At 43.0% G+C, this 25,373-nt stretch overlaps 1 protein-coding gene across 5 annotated transcripts; it reads left to right on the top strand.

Annotated features, from left to right (window-relative positions):
- Nucleotides 1-7: 7 nt before the first annotated feature.
- LOC139387903 (phosphatidylinositol-binding clathrin assembly protein-like) lies at nt 8-21,123 on the top strand. 5 transcript variants are annotated; one of them, XM_071134256.1, is made up of 19 exons: nt 8-836; nt 2,169-2,311; nt 2,946-3,021; nt 3,242-3,344; nt 3,674-3,767; nt 3,875-3,986; nt 4,926-5,032; nt 6,000-6,041; nt 7,876-7,961; nt 8,556-8,649; nt 8,909-9,036; nt 9,270-9,370; nt 10,962-11,099; nt 11,226-11,256; nt 12,746-12,884; nt 13,381-13,404; nt 13,503-13,559; nt 15,127-15,243; nt 18,044-21,123. In XM_071134256.1, exons 1-19 carry the CDS (start codon nt 707-709, stop codon nt 18,056-18,058), a joined length of 1,737 nt encoding a protein of 578 aa, XP_070990357.1. In that variant the 5' UTR covers nt 8-706; the 3' UTR covers nt 18,059-21,123. The 5 variants fall into 5 exon arrangements, with proteins under 5 accessions (XP_070990357.1, XP_070990358.1, XP_070990359.1 ...); XM_071134255.1 differs by having other exon boundaries at nt 42-836; nt 18,026-21,123; XM_071134257.1 differs by lacking the exon at nt 13,381-13,404 and having other exon boundaries at nt 22-836; nt 18,026-21,123.
- The last annotated feature ends 4,250 nt before the right edge of the window (nt 21,124-25,373 follow it).

A 25,373-nucleotide genomic window follows, 5' to 3' on the forward strand; every position in this document is an offset into this window, starting at 1 on the left:
CCTTTCTAAGTCACCTGATTCATAGGCGATACTGCCATTTTACACATGAAGTTTAACTGAAAAAAAATGAATAATCAGCTACCTAACAAAAACATTTGTCAAATGTAAGAACCATTTGTAAATGCCTTCAGATTAAAACATATGGAACACGGCAATTTAAGGATACGGAAAAACTCGGTGTCACTGCTACAAGACCTCGACACGATCACAGGGAAGCTTGAGAGAAAATACACTAATCATATGCTATTTTGTAACGTCTTCAAAATCAGTCTAGCAGCAATCATCTAACCAGCGCGAACGTTGTGTGATCACCAACCGAGCATTGGTAGGCTAACTAATCAATGATTGCTGCTGTTCATGTAGTATACTGTACTGGCTGTACACTAACCGGCATCATCACCATTAGAAAGCTTTTATGGGGATACATTCATGACCATTCCGAACGAATCATTATCGGCTGATTTCGGTGTGCTCGGTTTTGGATAAGGTTTTTGGATTTGTATGTGTGGACCATTGGATTGCCAATAAAATATATGGTTTACTGACTAGTCATATATTTTATTTGGCTGCCGTATGAATTCTGCCATCGGATTCGCGTCAGTGTACGTTTTTTGTTTCCAGACGGGCAATCTGTTTAGAGGGCACGCTCCCAATCACCACTAAAGACATTTTGATTTCTAATTCCCCGATTACTTGCTTTTGAAACATGTCTGGACAGTCTATCACGGATCGGATCGCTGCGGCTCAGCACAGCATGACAGGATCCGCTATAAGCAAAGCCGTCTGCAAGGCCACGACGCATGAAGTCAGCGGACCAAAGAAGAAACACCTTGACTGTAGGTTAAGTAGACCACCAGTGTCCCGCCGTTGCTACATATTTCGCAACAAAAGCATTGGTAACATTGAATATTCAAGAAGACCTGTATGTTCATCATGTTTGATTGGCCATTGGTGTAGTTTTAATAGCAAGGTTTTCGACATTCTATGGTAATAGGCTATGAATAATTGCGCATCATAGCCTTCAACAGCTCATGTAGTCAATCATTACAGTGTCATCATCCTACAGTAGGCTATCGTACTGTAGCCTAAACATAATGAGACAAATAGGTTATTACTCAGTGTCATACATGCAAATGCACACATTGTGATCATAAATAGCCTATTACCTTATTCATCATTGTATGAAGTAATAATGCAATCAATTCCCCTTTGAATAGGACTGGCTATGTAGGCTAACATTTTCTGGCAGTTTAGGTTAAATGCATAATTTGAGTTAATCTACTATTATTTCCTCTATTTCCTACTGAGTTTTAGACAAAAATAAGTCTAATTTAAGACGAATAACTTATTAACAATGGTATTATTCCGATATTATTGCTGCCACAAAGGTACAGTATATTGTGCTTGTATGTACCCTTTGAGGTTTCTCAGCTACTTTAGTTTGTAGTGAGCTGGTGTCCATGGGTCAATCATATTAGTACAATGACAACAGTGTCATAGACAACCTTGATCTCAACATTTCTGTTTATCTGTGTGTGGTCTGGAACTGGAGTGTGTGTTGGATATCAAGCATTTTCTCCACATTTAACTGCTGATGATTAGGTTAGGTGGCTTTCTACCCAAATAATTACTGTGTCCAGTCAATCAATTAAGCTCAATCAGTCCTGTCCTGTATCAACCCATAGACCCAGAGGGTTATTGGTTCAATTAACAGATCTTGTGTTGCCGGTCTGGTTATTTTCTGAGAAGGTTTTTTTCATTGTTGAATTCTCTATTTCCTGTGGGTAAGAATGTAGGAAATGTACTTTTATATTCTCTTGTATGGTTTAGTATAAGCTTAAACTCCTGGGAGGGAAATCCCTCCTAGAGTCAAATGTCTAGAAGGAATATATAATTATATTTGAGTTATTTTGATCACCGTCTGCTTTACAATCAGATTTCCAGTTTGAAATGTTAATTGCTGTTTAGTCACTGTAATTAAGGCATAAAAAGTGATAGTTAATTCACTAGTAACAGGATCTCTTTCAAGGGTGGGAGGTGCCTACCAGAGATCTAACTGCTGTTAGTAATGTTCAGCATGAGTTGATCAACCTGTAAAGTAGACTATATGTAAAGCACAGAAAGCACTGTCAAATGTTTAATTGTCCACATGCCGTGTTTTTTGGCAGACCTGATCCACTGCACCAACGAGCTGAACGTGAGTGTCCCCCACCTGGCTGACACATTGTTTGAGAGGACGGCCAACAACAGCTGGGTGGTGGTGTTCAAATCCCTCATCACCACGCACCACCTCATGATGTACGGCAACGAGGTACGTAACAAACATACACGCACACACACAGTTTTAACCTAACCATAACCCTAACCTTAACACTAAGCCTTACCCTAAAACTAGACCTAATCCTAACTAAAAAAAAAATAACCCATTTGCCTGTTTTTTTCCTTGTTTAAAAACAAACACACACTAGTAGCTGGGGTTCAAGTCCTTCATCATCATCACCTCATGAGTTCAGACCAAGTTCTTATTTACAATGACGGGCCTACACCAGCCAAACCCGGATGACGCTGGGCCAATTGGGCCAATTGTGATATAGCGGGATTCGAACCAGGGTGTCTGTAGTGATGCCTCAAGCACTGAGATGCAGTGCCTTAGACCGCTGCACCACTCGGGAGCCCAATGATGTACGGCAATGACTGGCTTCACTGTAGCTCAATTGTTACTGGTAGAGCATGACACTTGTAACGCCAGGATAGTGGGTTCAATTCCCGGGACCACCCGTATGTGAAATGTATGCACGCATGACCTTAAGTCGCTTTGGTTAAAAGTGTCTGCTAAATGGCATATAATGTATTATGCACTGTTCAAGTCCTCTGGTATTCAAACATTTGATTGAATCTTTATTCTTACTGGTTTTGATCCCACTCTCTCTGTATTTTATCACCAGCGATTAATCCAGTACCTGGCGTCCAGAAACACACTTTTTAACCTGAGCAACTTCTTGGATAAGGGGGCATTACAAGGTACTGTAGGGAATTTTTCAACGCAAGCCATTTCACACCAGAGACATACTGTACAGAAGTCACAGGCATAAAAAAAAAACATTATAATCGTGCAATGCATGAACAACAGTGTGCAGTACAACAATTCAAACTGTCACTCTGAACGCGCTGCAGAGGTGTGGCTCTGTGTGCTGCCATGCCAGCACTCTAAATATGAATGTAAGTGCTCCCTCTCTGCCAGGATATGACATGTCAACGTTCATCAGACGCTACAGCAGGTATCTGAATGAGAAGGCCCTGTCCTACAGACTGGTGGCTGTGGACTTCACCAAGATGAAGAGAGGGTAAGATGTCCTGTAGTGGCTAGTGTGGAAAACCTCCACATTGTCACCCTGGGATACATAGTTTACCTCAGTGGCCAGGCCCACCTCAAGAGGGAGAAACAGTGACTTCGTCATAGAAACAATGGCAAAGATTGGGGACGATCCTTTAAATAGATTCAAGGTAATCCAGCTAAACAAGTCATTTATTTCAGGAGCCTCTTTGGATAATGTGTGGATTATATTAAGTATCAACATGATTGACAGGGAGTTGTTTGATTCATGCTGTATGATCATGTTAGTCAGTCATCACTTGTCCTGTTAAAGTGGCGCTGCGTGTCTCTTGCTGACAGGGTTGATGGTATGATGCGCACCATGACCGTTGACAAGCTGATCAAGACTCTACCTATCATTCAGAATCAGCTGGATGCTCTGCTGGACTTTCAGGTAGGCTGCATGGTTGGGGTGTTGAGCGGTCCATAATATGGGCTACATGATGACAGTGAGCTAGCTGTCAGTATGAACTCTCAATGTCTCATCTGTTCTCTTCCCAGGCTAACTCTAATGAATTGACCAATGGCGTCATCAACAGCGCCTTCTTGCTGCTCTTTAAAGACTCCATCCGCCTCTTTGCTGCCTACAATGAAGGAGTTATCAACATGCTGGGTAAGTACACTATCTGTTAGTTAGAGGATAACTAGGATGTCACTAGGATGTCACTAGGGTGTCACTATGGTGTTACTAGGATGTCACTATGGTGTTACTATGGTGTCACTAGGGTGTCCCTATGGTGTCACTATGGTGTTACTATGGTGTCAGTAGGATGTCACTAGGGTGTCACTAGGATGTCACTAGGATGTCACTAGGATGTCACTATGGTGTCACTAGGATGTCACTAGGATGTCACTAGGATGACACTAGGATGACACTAGGATGTCACTAGGATGTCACTAGGATGTCACTATGGTGTTACTATGGTGTCACTATGGTGTTACTATGGTGTCACTAGGGTGTCACTATGGTGTCACTAGGATGTCACTATGATGTCACTATGGTGTCACTATGATGTCACTATGGTGTCACTAGGATGACACTATGGTGTTACTATGGTGTCACTAGGATGTTACTAGGATGACACTAGGATGACACTAGGATGACACTAGGATGTCACTAGGATGTCACTATGGTGTTACTATGGTGTCACTATGGTGTCACTATGGTGTCACTATGGTGTTACTATGGTGTTACTATGGTGTCACTATGGTGTCACTGGGGTGTCACTATGGTGTCACTAGGATGTTACTATGGTGTCACTAAGGTGTTACTTTGGTGTCACTAAGGTGTTACTAGGATGTTACTATGGTGTCACTAGGATGTCACTATGGTGTTACTATGGTGTCACTAGGATGCCACTAGGATGTCACTATGGTGTCACTATGGTGTTACTATGGTGTCACTAGGATGTCACTAGGATGTCACTATGGTGTCACTATGGTGTCACTAGGATGTTTGTAAATGTATCTAGAAAAGACCTAGCTAAAATCCTTTGTCCCTTTTTGTTTTCTTCTTTGCTTAGTTAACATATCCTCTTTTTTTATCCTAAAGAGAAATATTTTGACATGAAGAAGAACCAATGCAAAGATGCCCTGGAGATCTATAAGACGTTTCTGAACAGAATGACCAAGCTGTCAGAGTTTCTCAAAGTTGCAGAGGTAATGTTTCCCTGTTTGGTTTGTGTTGAGGAAAGGAAGGTTTCAGATAGATCCAGCAGGAAGGTAGGGCTCTTCTCCTCTCCTCTCCGTCTCTCTGTCCCTCTGTTGCCGTGTGGTGGAGGCTCATGCTGAGGTCATGAATGCAGAGGTTAGCCTATTAGTGGGCATACAAATCTCACAGTGAAGGCCCCTCCATGTGCTGCCTGTTCTGATGCCTGCGTTGCATGTCTAAGGAAGAGGTTTTTTCTTACTCTTTCCTTCCCTTTCTCTCTTTTGCAATGATGAATGTCTGCTGTTATCCACGTAAAGTACTACTTGCAATTCAGAAGGCCGATTTGCGAAGATAATTAGTATCTCTCTGTAGTTGTATAGTTTCTCCTGCATTCTTTTATTAAAAGGCGTTCTTGCTGTCTTTACTGATTTGGTTACTATTTGGAGGAAGGTTTGGGGTGATGGGGGTGGGCTTCTATCCAAATACGGGCTAACGTTGACTCTAAGGGCCCATTCATTTAGTCGTCTAACAATGTGTTTGTCATTTGTACCCCTGCCTTTTTCGTTCAAAGTCAACATTAGTTGTGTGTTTGTTTTGGATGTTTCTCACCTTGCAGTCACATGAGTATTACAGCCCAATGTACCCGGCACACCTGTCAATGGCATTTCAATGTGTAAACATTCATTTCAAACCAGTCTTCAGATCCTGTGTGTGTGTGGGTACTGTATGTACGTGTGGGCATGCCAATTCCCCTGTTGTCTTTTTATTGTTTTGTTTGTAGTCAGTGCATGGAGTAATGGATCCTTTGGTTTGATTCTTCTTTTTCCCTCCTCCACACACCTACCCCCCCTTTATTCCGTGGTTGTTTGTTTATTTGTTTGTTTGTTTATTTATTTGTTTGTTTGTTTATTATGTTTGGTTTTTGCCCTCCACCCCCCCCCCCCCCCCCCCCTTCCCTCCTTTTTTGTGACACAGCAAGTTGGAATTGATCAGGGTGACATCCCCGATCTCACACAGGTCAGTGGTACATTTCATCTCAATATCTCCCATGTGGCTCCATTGTAAACGCTCCCATTCCCTACTCACCCTACAGACTTCCACAAGCCCTTCCTCTCATTCTGATGAACCCCCCTCTCTCTGAGCTCTGGGGTACAGAGGGGGCTACTTTCAAAATGGGTTCCAAATGTGTGACCCTTTCTAATTTTGGAGATTGTGCAAAACCTACATTTGAGTCATTTAGCAGATGCTCTTATCCAGAGTGATTTACAGTTAGTGCATTCATCTTAAGATAGCTAGTTGGGACAAACACATATCACAGGCATGGAAAGTACATTTTCCCTCAATAACGTAGCTATCAGTAGAGTCAGAGCTAGAAGTGGGGGGGGGGTCAAGTGCAAGTGCTGGTGATTTTTTTGTTGTTTCTCTACCTTGATTTTAGTATTTTTTTTCTAGTTGAATCACAAAATACATTTAGTTTTGATTTTGAAATGACTGAAAAGTCAGGCAAATTCAGCCTCTGTCCTAGCAGATATGGGCCTATGGTGTTTGCCCATATAAGCCTTTTGTACATCAAGGTTTGACATCCCTTCATGATTTCTCATACAGTTTAACTTTGTGTTGCCTCAAAATGAACACTATTGTACATATTTTTCCCTGAAAAGATATCCCATCAACATAGCTGTGGGGAGAGCAGCGAATGGTTTCTACCAAAGTGTCCGTAATGCCATCCTAAGCAGTGCATAACATCTGATGTGACGCTACAAACACTTGTTGAAGCTCTCTTCAATGACACTCATGTTTTCCCTCCACATTGAGAAAAATAATCATGAACAAATGTTTCTGTCAACTGGTATGTCATGTCTGCAGTGCTTATGAAGACCTTACGTGTCCCTGTTCAACTAAATAGTAACCCATGTCTTTACTGAGCTGTAGATGGTGTTTTCTTTACTTTAAACTTTTAGAATATTCTATCATTCTCTGAAGAAGGATATCCAGAATTTTAATTATTCACGTTTCCCCCAAATAATTGTACAAGTAGCTGCATGAGTTACGATTGTGTTCTGTAATGAAAAGCAAGCCTCTGGTTGAAACATGGGTATGACATGTGCAAAATGAATTCGCTCATCCTTGGTTTATTGAACCATCTTTTTTTATATCTTTATAAAATATGCTATTCGTTTGCCAAATGTGTTTACCTAATATTCATCAGATATTTGGCTTTTCTGTCAGTTAACTCGTTTGGCTCCCAAACCCTTTTTCAATTGGACACTAAGCTAATGACAAAATTGTAGCATCCACTAATATTATGTCTACTCTAACCTGTAAAATACAATTGATTAAATTAATATTCATGAATGAATAGTGATACTCAAATTAGCATATAAACAGAATCCATTGGTTAACTGGCCATTAATGGACTGTGATGTGTGTGTGGGGGCATAGATGCATGGGCATAGATGCATTCTGTATTCTGACCCCCTCAGGCCCATACACTGTAATGACCTCCCAGGCCTGTCTACTTGATTGCATGAGAGAGATGACTGATCTGTGCATGTCTGGCGTGAAGCCAAACCTAATTATACCAGATGTATTGATATGTAAAACTAGCTGCAAATATGGAGACTATGCTGAACAATGTGTTATTTGGCTCTGTGTGCGCGCGTGTGTCTGTGTGTGAGTCTGTGTGCTTGTGCGTGCAAAAATGTGTGCGCACCGCACCTGTGAGTGTGTGTGTGTGTGTGTGTGTGACAGCACGCTTTTGGGTGTGTGTGTTTTCCCAATTTTTCTACACAATGCTGTTCTCCCTTGGTAAAGTATTGTTACTTCACCCCCCCCCCCCTTTCTCAATCAGGCCCCTAGCAGCCTCCTGGAAGCTCTGGAGCAGCATCTGGCCTCTCTGGAGGGGAGGAGAACCAAGGAGCTCTCCACAGACACCAGGTAACACTTTGAGTCTGAAGGAGGCATTTACACTGATGCAGGCACGTCAACATATTTATCAGTCACTGAAGCTGGCACGTCAACATATTTATCAATCACTGAAGCTGAAAAGTCAACATATTTACCAGTCACTGAAGCTGGCACGTCAACATATTTATCAGTCACTGAAGCTGGCACGTCAACATATTTATCAGTCACTGAAGCTGGCACGTCAACATATTTATCAGTCACTGAAGCTGGCACATCAACATATTTATCAGTCACTGAAGCTGGCACGTCAACATATTTATCAGTCACTGAAGCTGGCACGTCAACATATTTATCAGTCACTGAAGCTGGCACGTCAACATATTTATCAGTCACTGAAGCTGGCACGTCAACATATTTATCAGTCACTGAAGCTGGCACGTCAACATATTTATCAGTCACTGCTCCACCATTAGTTGTCATGTCTTGACAATACAAATACAATACAGGCACACAGTCAGACACATTATTAGTGTTTTTCTGATCCCTGAGGTTAGTCCCAGAGTGCTATGTGTGACAGTTAGTGTGCGTGGTGGTCCCTGACAAGCGCTCTTGTGGTCTCTCTAGAGCCAGCACCTTAACCAGTGCTGTATCGTCACTGTCCAGTACTGGAATCTCCCTCAGCCTCATGGAACAGAAGGAGGACCCGAACAGCCTCCAGGTCAGACAGGGTCACTGCTACCACTGTAGAACAACTTTCTTGAATAGCCCATTACAATGTAAATGCATTACTGTATGAATACCTATATAAATGAGAATAAATTATAACGCTTATAATATACATATTATAAACACTTGTTATACATTGTTCTTTCAGATAATGTACTCGTATATAGGCTAATTAGGAAACACATGTAAAACCCAGCCCTGTTGTACATTCTTTTGTCTCATGTGGATTCACTCCTCTGTCTGTCCCACAGGATGAGGGAGCCAAGGTGAATGACATGCAGACGCCCACCATCTCTCCCAGTGCCCAGTCAGTGGGCAGTGCCAGCAGCGGGGCCACAGAACTCTTCTCCAACTCATCTGTTCTATCCGGTACCAATAAGTAAGCAGACCTGCTGTCTGATAATTGTCGTGTTTAAGACCTATGGGAATGTTTCATTCAGTTTGTTTGCTCTGTATAACTACTCTTTGTATCTTATTACAAATGGGAGCTAGCTAAATCACTTTATAGTATATTAGTTGGGTTATTAGTGAATAGGAACCCCCCCCCCTGAAGGGGTCTGCTCTGCTATCTTTTTTATCTCTGCTGTCTGACTCTCTCCTCTGTCTCCCCAGCGTGCCAAACCTCACCAGCGACCTATTCAACGTCCAGCCCTCCTACAACCCAACGATCCAGACAACACACACTGTACCGTCTAACAGCAATGCCTGGGGAGGTGAGGCTCACAGACTACACATCCATACAGTACAAACACACACTGTACCGTCTAACAACAACGCCTGGGGAGGTGAGATTCACAGACTACACATCCATACAGTACAAACACACACTGTAGCGTCTAACAGCAACGCCTGGGGAGGTGAGATTCACAGACTACACATCCATACAGTACAAACACACACTGTACCGTCTAACAGCAACGCCTGGGGAGGTGAGGCTCACAGATTACACATCCATACAGTACAAACACACACTGTAGCGTCTAACAGCAACGCCTGGGGAGGTGAGGCTCACAGACTACACATCCATACAGTACAAACACACACTGTACCGTCTAACAGCAACGCCTGGGGAGGTGAGGCTCACAGACTACACATCCATACAGTACAAAAACACACTACCGTCTAACAGCAACGCTTGGGGAGGTGAGGCTCACAGACTACACATCCATACAGTACAAACACACACTGTGCCGTCTAACAGCAACGCCTGGGGAGGTGAGGCTCACAGACTACACATCCATACAGTACAAACACACACTACCGTCTAACAGCAACGCTTGGGGAGGTGAGGCTCACAGACTACACATCCATACAGTACAAACACACACTGTGCCGTCTAACAGCAACGCCTGGGGAGGTGAGGCTCACAGACTACACATCCATACAGTACAAACACACAATTCCTGCTGGGTCCCTCTCTCTCTGATCGCTGAGTCAACATGGCTTGTAGCTTTCTACTGGACAGCTGACAGGACTGAAATAGCCTTACAATATGACAGGACTGAAATAGCCTTACAATATGACAGGACTGAAATAGCCTTACAATATGACAGGACTGAAATAGCCTTACAATATGCCTGAGGCTATGGCTATTAACCTGTAGCCTGCAGCCCGACTCTCTCTCTCTCCCTGTAGCCCAACTCTCTCCCCTGTAGCTGGACTCTCTCTGTCTCTCCCTGTAGCCCGACTCTCTCTCTCTCTGTCTCTCTCCCTGTAGCTGGACTCTCTCTCTCTCTCTGTCTCTCTGTCTCTCCCTGTAGCTGGATACTCTCTCTCTCTCTCTCTCTCTCTCTCTCTCTCGCTCTCTCTCTCTCTGTCTCTCCCTGTAGCTGGACTCTCTCTGTCTCTCCCTGTAGCCCGACTCTCTCTCTCTCTCTCTCTCTCTCTCTCTCTCTGTCTCTCTCCCTGTAGCTGGACTCTCTCTGTCTCTCTGTCTCTCTCTGTCTCTCTGTCTGTGTGTCTGTGTGTGTGTGTGTGTGTGTGTGTGTGTGTGTGTGTGTAGCCTGACTCTGTGACCTGACTCTCTGACCCTCTCTCTGTGTGACCTGATTCTCTGACCCTCTCTCTGTGTGACCTGACTCTCTGACCCTCTCTCTGTGTGACCTGACTCTCTGACCCTCTCTCTGACTTATTTCATTTCAAAGGGCTTTATTGACATTGGAAACATGTTTACATTGCCAAAGAAAGTTAAATAGATAATAAACAAAAGGGAAATAAACAATCAAAAATGAACAGTATACATTCACTCTTGGACTCTTTCCTTGTGAGAACAAACTCTATCCCCCTGTATGTCTCTGTCCTCAGGTTTGGGGCTCCCAGGGGATCTTCTGAAGCCAGCTCAGCCGACACACGTCCACTCCCACAGCCCTGGGATCCCGCTGCACTCTGGGGGGAAGATGATACCCAGCCACCTGGACTCCTCTTTAGCCAACCTCGTTGGTAGTGAGTCTCTCTCTCGTTTTTACTTGTTGCTTCACATATTCTTTTCCTTTTCAGTAGTAATTAAATGGTCATATGGTCTGTAATAACATCTGAACATGTAACACATCTTAATCGCTCATTTTCCAGACTTGCAGTTCGGAGAAATACCAGCCAAAAAGTGAGTGTCAATACTATTTGAAAAGGACCGATGTGCAAACAATCTACAGTATAATATTGGATCCAGTATAATACAGTATAATATTGGATACAGTATAATACACTATAATATTGGATACAGTATAATATTGGATACAGTATAATACAGTATAATATTGGATACAGTATAATACACTATAATATTGGATACAGAATAATACACTATAGTATTGGATACAGAATAATACACTATAATATTGGATACAGTATAATATTGGATACAGTATAATACAGTATAATATTGGATACAGTATAATACACTATAATATTGGATACAGAATAATACACTATAATATTGGATACAGTATAATATTGGATCCAGTATAATACAGTATAGTATTGGATACAGTATAATATAGTATATATTGGATACAGTATAGTATTGGATACAGTATTGGATACAGTATAATACAGTATTGGATACAGTATAGTATTGGATCCAGTATAATACAGTATAATATTGGATACAGTATAATACACTATAATATTGGATCCAGTATAGTATTGGATCCAGTATAATATTGGATACAGGATAATACAGTATATATAATATTGGATCCAGTATAATATTGGATCCAGTATAATATTGGATCCAGTATAATATTGGATCCAGTATAATACAGTATAGTATTGGATCCAGTATAATATTGGATCCAGTATAATACAGTAAAGTATTGGATCCAGTATAATATTGGATCCAGTATAATATTGAATCCAGTATAATACAGTATAGTATTGGATCCAGTATAATACAGTATATTATTGGATCCAGTATAAACAGTATAATATTGGATACAGTTTAATATTGGATACAGTATAATACAGTATAGTATTGGTTCCAGTATAATACAGTATATATTGGATCCAGTATAGTATTGGATCCAGTATAATCCAGTATAGTATTGGATCCAGTATAATCCAGTATAGTATTGGATCCAGTATAATCCAGTATAGTATTGGATCCAGTATAATCCAGTATAGTTTTGGATCCAGTATAATCCAGTATAGTATTGGATCCAGTATAATACAGTATTGGATCCAGTATAATACAGTATTGGATCCAGTATGATACAGTTTAGTATTGGATCCAGTATAGTATTGGATCCAGTATAATACAGTATAGTATTGGATCCAGTATAATACAGTATAGTATTGGATCCAGTATAATACAGTATAGGATCCAGTATAATACAGTATTGGATCCAGTATAATTCAGTATAGTATAGGATCCGGTATAATACAGTATAGGATCCAGTATAATACAGTATTGGATCCAGTATAATTCAGTATAGTATAGGATCCGGTATAATACAGTATTGGATCCAGTATAATACAGTATTGGATCCAGTATAATACAGTATAGTATAGGATCCGGTATAATACAGTATAGGATCCAGTATAATACAGTATTGGATCCAGTTTGATCTGATACATAACCCCCACCCCCTCAGGCCAGAGCTCCAGTGGACCCACCTGGTAGAGAAGAGGCCCACAGGGGGGACTCACTGGCAGGCCAAAACCACCTGCACCACCCCCAACTGGAGCCACCACACACTCATGGCTCCTCAAGCTATGCCCATACCACAGCTGGTGAGTGATAGTATGTAATATATGCCATTTATCAGACGCTTTTATACAAAGAGACATTAATCATACAGTATGTCCATACATTTCCATATGGGTGGCCCCAGCGGGAATCGAACATGGGTTCCTGGCGTTGCAAGAGTCTCCTGCTTACTCTCACCAAATATAATGTTAAGGACAAGCCAGCAATGCAGAAGGTGGCTTTGATATTAGATGTACTCTTTCCTTATAGAATCTAACAGCACGCATTACACACTGGGATTCTGCTGCAAATCCCATCTTTCAAAATGGAAGTGGTTATTGCAGCTCCTCTCGGGCGCTGGCAATTCTCATTTTCCCTCTGCATATTTGAATAAGTTTGCACTCTAATTATCTCTCCTCTTTTCATTTCATTTTTTCATCCATCTTCTCTTTACATTTTCCACTCAATTATCCACCACACCATCCATTCCCATCTACATGTCCTGCTATTTCTCCTCCTCTTCTTACCCTCATGCTGCAGAATGGAATGATCTATACTGGCTATGTAAGTACATGAATATCTGTAGAGGGAGTACCTGTAGTGCATTCCTCAGTCTGTTCTTCTAGTCTTGCATTGTTCCATTTCACCCTTTCTCTCCATAGGCTCCAGCACCAGTCGCTTTTCCCATGACGACACAGCAACTGCCTGTTTATGGAATGGTAAGGAATGATCTGCACTATAATACAGTACCCAGGCCTAACAATAAGGAATGATCTGCACCATGGTACAGTACCCAGGCCTAACAATAAGGAATGATCTGTACCATGGTACAGTACCCAGGCCTAACAATAAGGAATGATCTGTACCATGGTACAGTACCCAGGCCTAACAAAAAGGAATGATCTGCACCATGGTACAGTACCCAGGCCTAACAATAAGGGGGATCTGTACCATGGTACAGCACCCAGACCTAACAATAAGGAATGATCTACACCATGGTACAGTACCCAGGCCTAACAATAAGGAATGATCTGCACCATGGTACAGTACCCAGGCCTAACAATAAGGAATGATCTGTACCATGGTACAGTACCCAGGCCTAACAATAAGGAATGATCTGCACCATGGTACAGTACCCAGGACTAACAATAAGGAATTATCTGCACCATGGTACAGTACCCAGGCCTAACAATAAGGAATTATCTGCACCATGGTACAGTACCCAGGACTAACAATAAGGAATTATCTGCACCATGGTACAGTACCCAGGCCTAACAATAAGGAATGATCTGTACCATGGTACAGTACCCAGGCCTAACAATAAGGGGGATCTGCACCATGGTACAGTACCCAGGCCTAACAATAAGGAATGATCTGCACCATGGTACAGTACCCAGGCCTAACAATAAGGAATGATCTGCACCATGGTACAGTACCCAGGCCTAACAATAAGGGGGATCTGCACCATGGTACAGTACCCAGGCCTAACAATAAGGAATGATCTGCACCATGGTACAGTACCCAGGCCTAACAATATGGGGGATCTGCACCATGGTACAGTACCCAGACCTAACAATAAGGAATGATCTGCACCATGGTACAGTACCCAGACCTAACAATAAGGAATGATCTGCACCATGGTACAGTACCCAGGCCTAACAATAAGGAATGATCTGCACCATGGTACAGTACCCAGGCCTAACAATAAGGAATGATCTGTACCATGGTACAGTACCCAGGCCTAACAATAAGGAATGATCTGTACCATGGTACAGTACCCAGGCCTAACAATAAGGGGGATCTGCACCATGGTACAGTACCCAGGCCTAACAATAAGGAATGATATGCACCATGGTACAGTACCCAGGCCTAACAATAAGGAATGATCTGCACCATGGTACAGTACCCAGGCCTAACAATAAGGGGGATCTGCACCATGGTACAGTACCCAGGCCTAACAATAAGGAATGATCTGCACCATGGTACAGTACCCAGACCTAACAATAAGGGGGATCTGCACCATGGTACAGTACCCAGACCTAACAATAAGGAATGATCTGCACCATGGTACAGTACCCAGACCTAACAATAAGGAATGATCTGCACCATGGTACAGTACCCAGGCCTAACAATAAGGAATGATCTGCACCATGGTACAGTACCCAGACCTAACAATAAGGAATGATCTGCACCATGGTACAGTACCCAGGCCTAACAATAAGGGGGTTCTGCACACAAAGACCACTGATCCTCAGGTGACATTTTGTCCTCCTCCCCCCGTTGTAGATGCCTCATCAGATGGGGCAGATGGGTGGAGTCCCTATGATGGCACCACAGTCTATGATGTACAACCAGCCTGTCCTGCGACATACCAATCCATTTGCCCCCATGCCAGGAGCCCAGGTAATCCCCACTGTCCTCTCTACACTGTCCTCTCTTTACTGTCCTTTCTACACTGTCCTCTCTACACTGTCCTCTCTACACTGTCCTCTCTACACTGTCCTCTCTTTACTGTCCTCTCTACACTGTCCTCTCTTTACTGTCCTCTCTACACTGTCCTCTCTTTACTGTCCTCTCTACACTGTCCTCTCTACACTGTCCTCTCTTTACTGTCCTCTCTTTACTGTCTTCTCTTTACTGTCCTCTCTTTACTGTCCTCTCTACACTGTCCTCTCTACACTGGCCTCTCTTTACTGTCCTCTCTTTACTGTCCTCTCTACACTGTCCTCTCTACACTGTCCTCTCTTTACTGTCCTCTCTTTACTCTCCACACCTCACTGTCCTCTCTCCTCTCCTTTCCTCTCTCCACTCCTCACTGTCCTCTCTCCACTCCTCACTGTCCTCTCTCCACTCCTCACTGTCCTCTTTCCACTCCTCACCGTCCTCTCTCCTCTCCTCTCTCCACTCCTCACTGTCCTCTCTCCACTTCTCACTGTCCTCTCTCCTACCTGTCCACTCTCCACTCCTCACTGTCCTCTCTCCACTCCTCACTGTCTCTTCTCCTCTCTCCACTCCTCACTCTCCTCTCTCCACTCCTCACTGTCCTCTCTCCTCACTGTCCTCTCTCCACTCCCCACCGTCCTCTCTCCACTCCTCATCGTCCTCTCTCCTCACTATCCTCTCTCCTCACTGTCCTCTCTTCACTCCCCACTGTCCTCTCTCCTCACTGTCCTCTCTCCTCTCCTCACTGTCCTCTCTCCACTCCTCACTGTCCTCTCTCCACTCCTCACCGTCCTCTCTCCTCTCCTCTCTCCACTCCTCACTGTCCTCTCTCCTCACTGTCCACTCTCCACTCCTCACTGTCCTCTCTCCACTCCTCACTGTCCTCTCTCCTCTCCTCTCTCCACTCCCCACTGTCCTCTCTCCTCACTGTCCTCTCTCCTACCTGTCCACTCTCCACTCCTCACTGTCCTCTCTCCACTCCTCACTGTCTCCTCTCCTCTCTCCACTCCTCACTCTCCTCTCTCCACTCCTCACTCTCCTCTCTCCACTCCTCACTGTCCTCTCTCCTCACTGTCCTCTCTCCACTCCCCACCGTCCTCTCTCCACTCCTCATCATCCTCTCTCCTCTCCTCTCTCCACTCCTCACTATCCTCTCTCCTCACTGTCCTCTCTTCACTCCCCACTGTCCTCTCTCCTCACTGTCCTCTCTCCTCCACTCCTCACTGTCCTCTCTCCACTCCTCACTGTCCTCTCTCCACTCCTCACTGTCCTCTCTCCACTCCTCACTGTCCTCTCTCCTCTCCTCACTGTCCTCTCCTCACTGTCTTCTCCTCACTGTCCTCTCTCCACTCCTCACTGTCCTCTCTCCACTCCTCACTGTCTCCTCTCTCCACTCCTCACTGTCCTCTCTCCTCTTCTCACTGTCCTCTCTCCACTCCTCACTGTCCTCTCTCCACTCCTCACTGTCCTCTCTCCACTCCTCACCATCCTCTCTCCTCTCCTCTCTCCACTCCTCACTGTCCTCTCTCCTCACTGTCCACTCTCCACTCCTCACTGTCCTCTCTCCACTCCTCACTGTCCTCTCTCCTCACTGTCCTCTCTCCTACCTGTCCTCTCTCCACTCCTCACTGTCTCCTCTCCTCTCTCCACTCCTCACTCTCCTCTCTCCACTCCTCACTCTCCTCTCTCCACTCCTCACTGTCCTCTCTCCTCACTGTCCTCTCTCCACTCCCCACCGTCCTCTCTCCACTCCTCATCATCCTCTCTCCTCTCCTCTCTCCACTCCCCACTGTCCTCTCTCCTCACTGTCCTCTCTCCACTGCTCACTGTCCTCTCTCCACTCCTCACTGTCCTCTCTCCACTCCTCACTGTCCTCTCTCCACTGTCCTCTCTCCTCACTGTCCTTTCTCCACTCCTCACTGTCCTCTCTCCACTCCTCACTGTCCTCTCTCCACTCCTCACTGTCCTCTCTCCACTCCTCACTGTCCTCTCTCCACTCCTCACTGTCCTCTCTCCTCTCCTCACTGTCCTCTCTCCTCTCCTCACTGTCCTCTCTCCACTCCTCACTGTCCTCTCTCCACTGTCCTCTCTCCTCACTGTCCTCTCTCCACTCCTCACTGTCCTCTCTCCACTCCTCACTGTCCTCTCTCCACTCCTCACTGTCCTCTCTCCACTCCTCACTGTCCTCTCTCCACTCCTCACTGTCTCCTCTCTCCTCTCCTCACTCTCCTCTCTCCTCTTCTCACTGTCCTCTCTCCACTCCTCACTGTCCACTCCTCACTGTCCACTCCTCACTGTCCTCTCTCTTCACTGTCCTCTCTCTTCACTGTCCTCTCTCTTCACTGACTTCTCTCTTCACTGACCTCTCTCTTCACTGTCCTCTCTCCTCACTGTCCTCTCTCCACTCCTCTCTCCACTCCTCACTGTCCTCTCTCCACTCCTCACTGTCCTCTCTCCACTCCTCACTGTCCTCTCCCTAACTACTTCTGTTATGTGAATCATGATTCAAGGCATCAGTTAAGAGGCCTAAGTAGGTTAATCATAATCATACTTGTAATCCTGTCTCTGCTCCTTTTAGAATGTATCACTTACTGTTTAATACTTCATTTGTCAATGCCAATTAGTGTTGGTTTGCCAGTAGGTTCTGGAATAATGTAAGATCGTGTTACTATATTACCTTTTTGTAGTGTTACCGTACTGTTCTGTTTCTTACACTGAATGATCTGTTATTAAACCGTAACAGGCTTATTTTCCTATGCAGATGCACTTCATGTAGGACCGGGAGTATTTTACCATGACAGCAAAGCAGAGAGACAAAACAAACCAATCCAGAACCAAATACAATGCAAGATAGAGGAGCAGAAGATCGGGGTGGAGACAGACTGGAGATGTGTTGGTGTCCGTGCTCTTTCAGTGGCCTCTGTGGAATAGAACCTCTGTCACATTGTGTATCATGACTGATAGTCCCATCCAAGTCTTTTGAAAAGTCACAGCTCACATTCATTCTGTATTTGATTTGATCATTTGAATGGGTAATGTTCTGTCTGTTGAACCCCTGGTATGATGACTGCTGTATTCCAGTTTGGAGCTTGGCCCTTTGTAGTGAATTCCAGACAACTGCCAGCCCCCATCCACCGGTGTCTATCTCTTTCTCTAAGAGTTTGCACGCACTTTAATCAATGTCTACATGCGCATTGTCCACTTAGCATCTCATACAAACCACTACAGTACCGCTACGTCTTTCCTCTCCAACTTCCTGTCAGAGTTGCTGTTGCCATCGTTGTAACATGGATAAGTGTGTCCCTTTTTTTGTGTGTATTTAAATCAATGTACACCACCATCAGTATTCATTCCATTTTGATGTTAACTGCAGATTCCACAGCCAGTTGTAGTAAGACCTTGGATAAATGGATTGGAGACACATGTTGTGTGTCTGTACTGTGTATCTGTCTGAGGGTTAGGTAGCACTCAGACATCTAAATGTACAAAGGCTATTGTGTATTGTTTTCATAGGTTCCTGTGAAAGCTGTGGTCTGCATGGCATTGACTGGCCACTGCTAGTTTGAAATGGAGAACTCCATGTCTACATACATCCACACACTGAAAGTATTACTCCTATGAAAGCAATGAAGAAGGCCCACTCATAATTTCATATGTAACGTCATAACACATTCTGCCTCTGCTGTCCCGTCCATTGTTCGCTCTGCTTGAGGTTGTTTTATATGATCCATGTTTCTTGAGCTGCTACAACAGATTCTGCTCTTTGAAACTGGTTGCGTTTTATAGATAGATGTGCTGTTCTTGTAATGGTCCTACCAGTCTTGCCCTGTCTGTGAGTAAACGTTGGGAGAGTGCGTTCTTTGTTTTTCTTCTCCAGCTAACTGTACTGCTCCAGGTTGAGGCCTACTGAGTGGTTGTGTTTCTGAGTGGCAGTTATTGTAGTGTAGCTCCTCACCAACCACTGGGGAATGTTGTTGAGGAGCTCTTTCTGAGACTGCGTCCTGAGACAGTGCAACTGACACTCGCTCTAGTGAATCGGCAACTCTCTGACATACCGTTGCTAACTCCAGCCCCAGAGAGAGCCTAGCTGTCCGGAACTTTAGCAGAAGGCAGGGGACAAGTGAGGAGGAAGTACAGGGATCTGTAAATGTGATCAAGGGTCATGTCTGTCAAACTCCCAAAAGAACTAACGGTGACAGACAGCATATATAGCACAAACCCTGGAGGGGTGAGCGTTCTACTGCACAAAACTAAAACCATTGCTGGGATGTACAGTCGAAGGGGCTGGGGAAAGCTTTGTTTTCTACTGATTGTGTTTCTCTAGGTCCATGCCTTCCCCGTGAGTTAAACAGGGTAGTGATCCTCCACGAGGCCTCCCAGCTCCTGGGTCCTCCGAGGTCAATGAGGTCACTGAAGTCATCCAGGCAATCCGGTAGCGTGTATTTAGCAATGAGTAGTCAAGTGTCGTAACGTGTCTCAATACAAGTCCGTCGTCTGTTAGATTGCTATAGAGCCTCTCATTCTGCTAATCACTGGCCTGTCGGACTACTGCATTCTGATCTGTGACCAGCCCACACTGTGTAGATGTTATTAGAAACGTTGTTCAGTCTCAATGTCCTCTGTGTCAGTTAAATGGTTTCATGCAAGTTTGTGCAGTCCCATAGACCAATTCTGACCGTTCTGCTGTCCTCTGTATATGACCTCGTGTGTTTTTGATGTGTTCTCTGTAAGTGATGGCCCATGGAGATGCCATGGGTTGTTATAGCTGTGTCTGTGGTGGGGTTATTGTGTTTGGAGATGTGATGGGCTGTTCGTCTGTAATGTTTGTCTACATCTTGATGAGGGATGGGGGTTGGGTTCAACAGTATCACAACTTGTCTACCAAGAGTGTCTTCATTGTGGCAGTGGGCACTGTCCTCTCAGTCCGTACAGGAACATTTTGCACCAAAGTCATCAAGCGCAGCTTTTCTCAAGGTCACATTGCTGATATCCAATTTGAAGGAATTTGATTTCAGAGACACAAGTCTTTATGCATGATTATTGTTGTCTTTTTATTGACTTGTGTGCCCGGTAAAAAGCATGATCATGTGTGAAATTGCACTTACCGTGTGTTTGCAAAACAATATTTTACTTACCTCTTTACAGAAGCATCCATTGGAATTCATAAATGTTTGTCCCACCAGATATCCAGACATCTGTGTTGCATTCGAAATGCAATTCGGAAGCTCTATCAAATCAGTTATGAGACCACACGTTTGTGAAACAACATGAATGTGAATGACATGCATCACCTAGCTAGCTAGACATTAGTCTGCAAAAACCCTCTTTAGCGTTGCTATTTTCAATACATTTGTTGAATGCTTGCTCTTTTTTGAGTACTCTGACAACATTTTTGGACATCTCTAAGGATCTCTTGTCCCCTTGTCATTGGACCACATCATTCTTCGCCAATAAGCTTCCTTTGTGTTTGCAGTGGAAAATCTCACTCCCATATCTTTTGGCCACTGTAAGATGTCAACAACATGCGTTTTCACTTTTTGCCTGACGTTCTCTGGTTATATATAATATATGCATATTTCACAATGTGAGAACAGTATTACCTACTGTATACCATATTGTCTGTCTGGAAACTGTCATTTTTCCTGTGATGAAAGCATTGTCCAGGATGTCCTGTTTGAGGAGTGAGGGCCCATACCTTTTGATTTTGTACATCAAATGGATTGATAATACATAATACACTGTATTGTCAATGATAAGTTACATTGTTATAAACAATTGGTTCTTATTTTAAATGCAGAGGTTGTTGTTTTTGGAATAAAATAGAATAACATGTCATATTTTGCTCAGGTTTTATGTAGTTCTTGGCAGTAGTCCTGCTGCCCATTGTAACCGCTACACCTTGTAACTCACAACAACCGTGTACAAGATGAAGATTGTCACTATTCTCTATCCATTTCAAAGATCCATACAGTACCTGTCACAAAAATACAATAGGAGAATTATCATTTTTCAAAAGCAGCAAAGACAACTAATTTCACTACCACTAGTATTGCAACAATCGCTCACTAATGACATAGAATCACAGTTTACCATCTATTTAGTAACATATCTACTTGCTGTGAACAACAAGCCTGGAAACCTAGCTATATGTATGTATATGTATTACAGCAATGTTTCCCAAGTCCTCCAGTACCCTCAACAGAACACATTTTGTTGTTGCCCGGGACAAACCACATTCAACTCATTGAGGGCCTGATGATTAGTTGACAAGTTGAATCAGGTGTGCTTGTCCAGGGTTACAATAAAAATGTGTACTGTTGGGGTTGAGTAAGGACTGGAATTGTGAAACAGTGCATTACATAACAATCTGCCATATCAAAGGAAGTTGGTATTCAAAATAGTGTTATCTTGTGATGTGTTCTCCCTCATAGGGAGTGTCTCCCTGTCTATGTCAGTCACAGTCTTCCTGGGGTATGTAATATACCAAAATAAATTAACCTCCATGAGGAACAGGTCTGAACAGGTCGGATAACTATAATGAAATACCACTTTCTCAGGTTCTGATCCCTACTATAGTATGTGTCGCTGAAAGCTCATTGGAGGACACAGGCATCGCTGGGAAGGAAGTCCTGGATGTAGGTGCCCACCAGAGGAGGAGCTATAGGAAGACCGGCTCATTGTAATGGCTGGAATGGAATCAATGGAATGGAGTCAAACGTGGTTTCCATATATATAATGTTTGATACCCTTCCATTAATACCGTTCCAGCCATTAAATGAGCCCGTCCTCCTTTAACCTGTCTCCTCACCTTCATCTACATTGATTGAAATGAATTTAACAAGTGACATCAATAAGGGATCATAGCTTTCACCTGGATTCACCTGGTCAGTCTACGTCATGGAAAGAGGTCCACAGACGATGCAATCGCCATCACACTGCACACTGCCCTATCCTATCTGGACAAGAGGAATACCTATGTGAGAATGCTGTTCATTGACTACAGCTCAGCATTCAACACCATAGTGCCCTCCAAACTCATCAGATTGAGACTATCTATTGCATCTTAGCCGCTCTGTCACTGCTCATCCATATATTTTATATTTATATATTCTCATTCCTTTACTAGATTGTGTGTATTAGGTTTTATTGTGGAATTTGTTAGATATTAGATTTTGTTGTGGAATTTGTTAGATATTAGGTTTTGTTGTGGAATTTGTTAGATATTAGGTTTTATTGTGGAATTTGTTAGATATTAGGTTTTGTTGTGGAATTTGTTAGATATTAGGTTTTATTGTGGAATTTGTTAGATATTAGGTTTTGTTGTGGAATTTGTTAGATATTAGGTTTTGTTGTGGAATTTGTTAGATATTAGGTTTTGTTGTGGAATTTGTTAGATATTAGGTTTTGTTGTGGAATTTGTTAGATATTAGGTTTTGTTGTGGAATTTGTTAGATATTAGGTTTTGTTGTGGAATTTGTTAGATATTAGGTTTTGTTGTGGAATTTGTTAGATATTAGGTTTTGTTGTGGAATTGTTAGAAATGACCTGTTAGATTCTGCTGCACTGTTGGAACTAGAAACATAACATCTGCTAACCATGTGTAAGTGACCAATAAAATTTGATTTGAAATAGCAGGTGTTCTTAATGTTTTGTATACCCAGTGTATAATATACAGTTCCAGTCAAAAGTTTGGACACCTACTCATTCAAGGTTTTTTCTTTATTGTAGAATAATAGTGAACTATAAAGTAACACATATGGAGGAATCATGTAGTAAGCAAAAAAAGTGTTAAACACATCAAAATAGATTTTAGATTCTTCAAAGTAACCTCCCTTTGCCTTGACATCTTTGCACACTCCCTGCATTCTCTCAAACAACTTCACCTGGAATGCTTTTCCAACAGTCTTAAAGGAGTTCCCACATATGCTGAGCACTTCTTGGATGCTTTTCCTTCACTCTGCGGTCAATTGTGTTGAGATCGGGTGATTGTGGAGGCCAGGTCATCCGATGCAGCACTCCATCACTCTCCTTCTTGGTCAAATAGCCCTTACACAGCCTAGAGATGCTGGAGATGTGTTGTGTCATTTTCCTTTTGAAAAACAAATGAAAGTCCCACTAAGCGCAAACCAAATGGTATGGCATATTGCTGCAGAATGCTGTGGTAGCCATGCTGGTTAAGTGAGCCTTGAATTCTAAATAAATCACAGACAGTGTCACCAGCAAAGCACCCCCACACCATAACACCACCTCCTCCATGCTTCACGGAGGGAACCACACTTGCGGAGATCATCCGTTCACCTACTCTGCGTCTCACAAAAAAAATCACATTTGGTCTTATCAGACCAAAGGACAGATTTACACCAGTCTAATGTCCATTGCTCGTGTTTCTTGGCCCAAGCAAGTCTCTTCTTATTATTGGTGTCCTTTAGTAGTGGTTTCTTTGCAGCAATTTGACCATGAAGGCCTGATTCATGCAGTCTCCTTTGAACAGTTGATGTTGAGATGTGTCTGTTACTTGAACTCTGTGAAGCATTTATTTGGGCTGTAATTTCTGAGGCTGGTAACTCTAATGAACTTATCCTCTGCACTCAAAGTTCTTGAGATTTTCCGCATTGACTGACCTTCATGTTTTAAAGTAATGATGGACTGTCATTTTGCTTTGCTTATTGAGCTGTTCTTGCCATAATATGGACTTGGTCTTTCACCAAATAGGGCTACTGTATCTTCTGTATACCACCCCTACCTTGTAGGAAATAAAGGAAGGAAATAAATTCCACAAATTAACTTTTAACATGGCACACCTGTTAATTGAAATGCAATAAAATATATTTTCATTTGTTTAACACTTTTTTGGTTACCACATGATTCCATATGTGTTAGTTCATAGTTTTGATGTCTTCACTATTATTATACAATGTAGAAAATAAAGAAAACCCCTTGAATGAGAAGGTGTGTTCAAACTTTTGACTGGTACTGTAAATATATGAATATAAAGAGACATGAGCCAAAACCAATTACCTGTAGAATGGACTAGGTTATAAGACCTCTATGATTCATTCCATTTCATCAGTTCTACCAGCTAATATGAGACTTTTAGAGTACATAACATTTGAGAACACATCATTTAAGTGCCTATGTATTTTCAATGTGTTCACCTACAATCTCACCACAAAGCTGGCCATCTTTCCCCTGCCTTTCTGGCTAACCTCCTCCTTTCCTTCTAAGTTCAACTTTGTTTATTTGTCATACGCACATGATAATATGGAGGAGTATACCAAACAATAGGAACACCTTCCTAATATTGAGTTGCATCCTTTTTTTGCCCTCAGAACAGCTCCAATTTGTTGGGGCATGGATTCTACAAGGTGTATAAAGCATTCCACAGGGATGCTGGCCCATGATGACTCCAATGTTTCCCACGGTTGTGTTAAGTTGGCTGGATGTCCTTTGGGTGGTGGATCATTCTTGATACACACAGGAAACTTTTGAGCGTGAAAAACCCAGTAGCTTTGCAGTTCTTGACACAAACTGGTGCTCCTGGCATCTACTACCATACCTCATTCAAAGGCACTTTCATTTTTTGTCTTTCCCATTCGCCCTCTGAATGGCACACATACACAATCCATGTCTCAATTGACCCAAGGCTTAAAAATCCTTCTTTAACCTGTCTCCTCCCCTTCATCTACACGGATTGGAGTGGATTTAACAGGTGACATCAACAAGGGATCATGGCTTTCATCTGGTCTTTCATCTGGTCTTTCTATGTCATGGAAAGAGCAGGGGTTCTTAATGTTTTGTATGCTCAGTGTACATGTGTACACAGTGCAATGAAATGCTTACTAGCAGGTTAACCTCTCAATAATGCAACAGTAGAACAATTAAGTAGCTATTGTGAATAAAAAATTGTTTTAAAAAAAACAACCACAAAATTAAGGAAATTAATAAAGCCATTTTCTTGCAGTCCCAAGATGGAAGGGGGGGCTGAGAATTTCGACAGGCAAGAAAATAGCCTTGCCGAAGTCCTCCCCCCTCTCCCTTCTAATTTCCTTAATTTTGTGGTTAGAGTCAAATACTTTCTGTGGCACACATCA

This window comes from Oncorhynchus clarkii, chromosome 29, assembly GCF_045791955.1.
Source record: "Oncorhynchus clarkii lewisi isolate Uvic-CL-2024 chromosome 29, UVic_Ocla_1.0, whole genome shotgun sequence".
Lineage (NCBI taxonomy): Eukaryota > Metazoa > Chordata > Actinopteri > Salmoniformes > Salmonidae > Oncorhynchus > Oncorhynchus clarkii.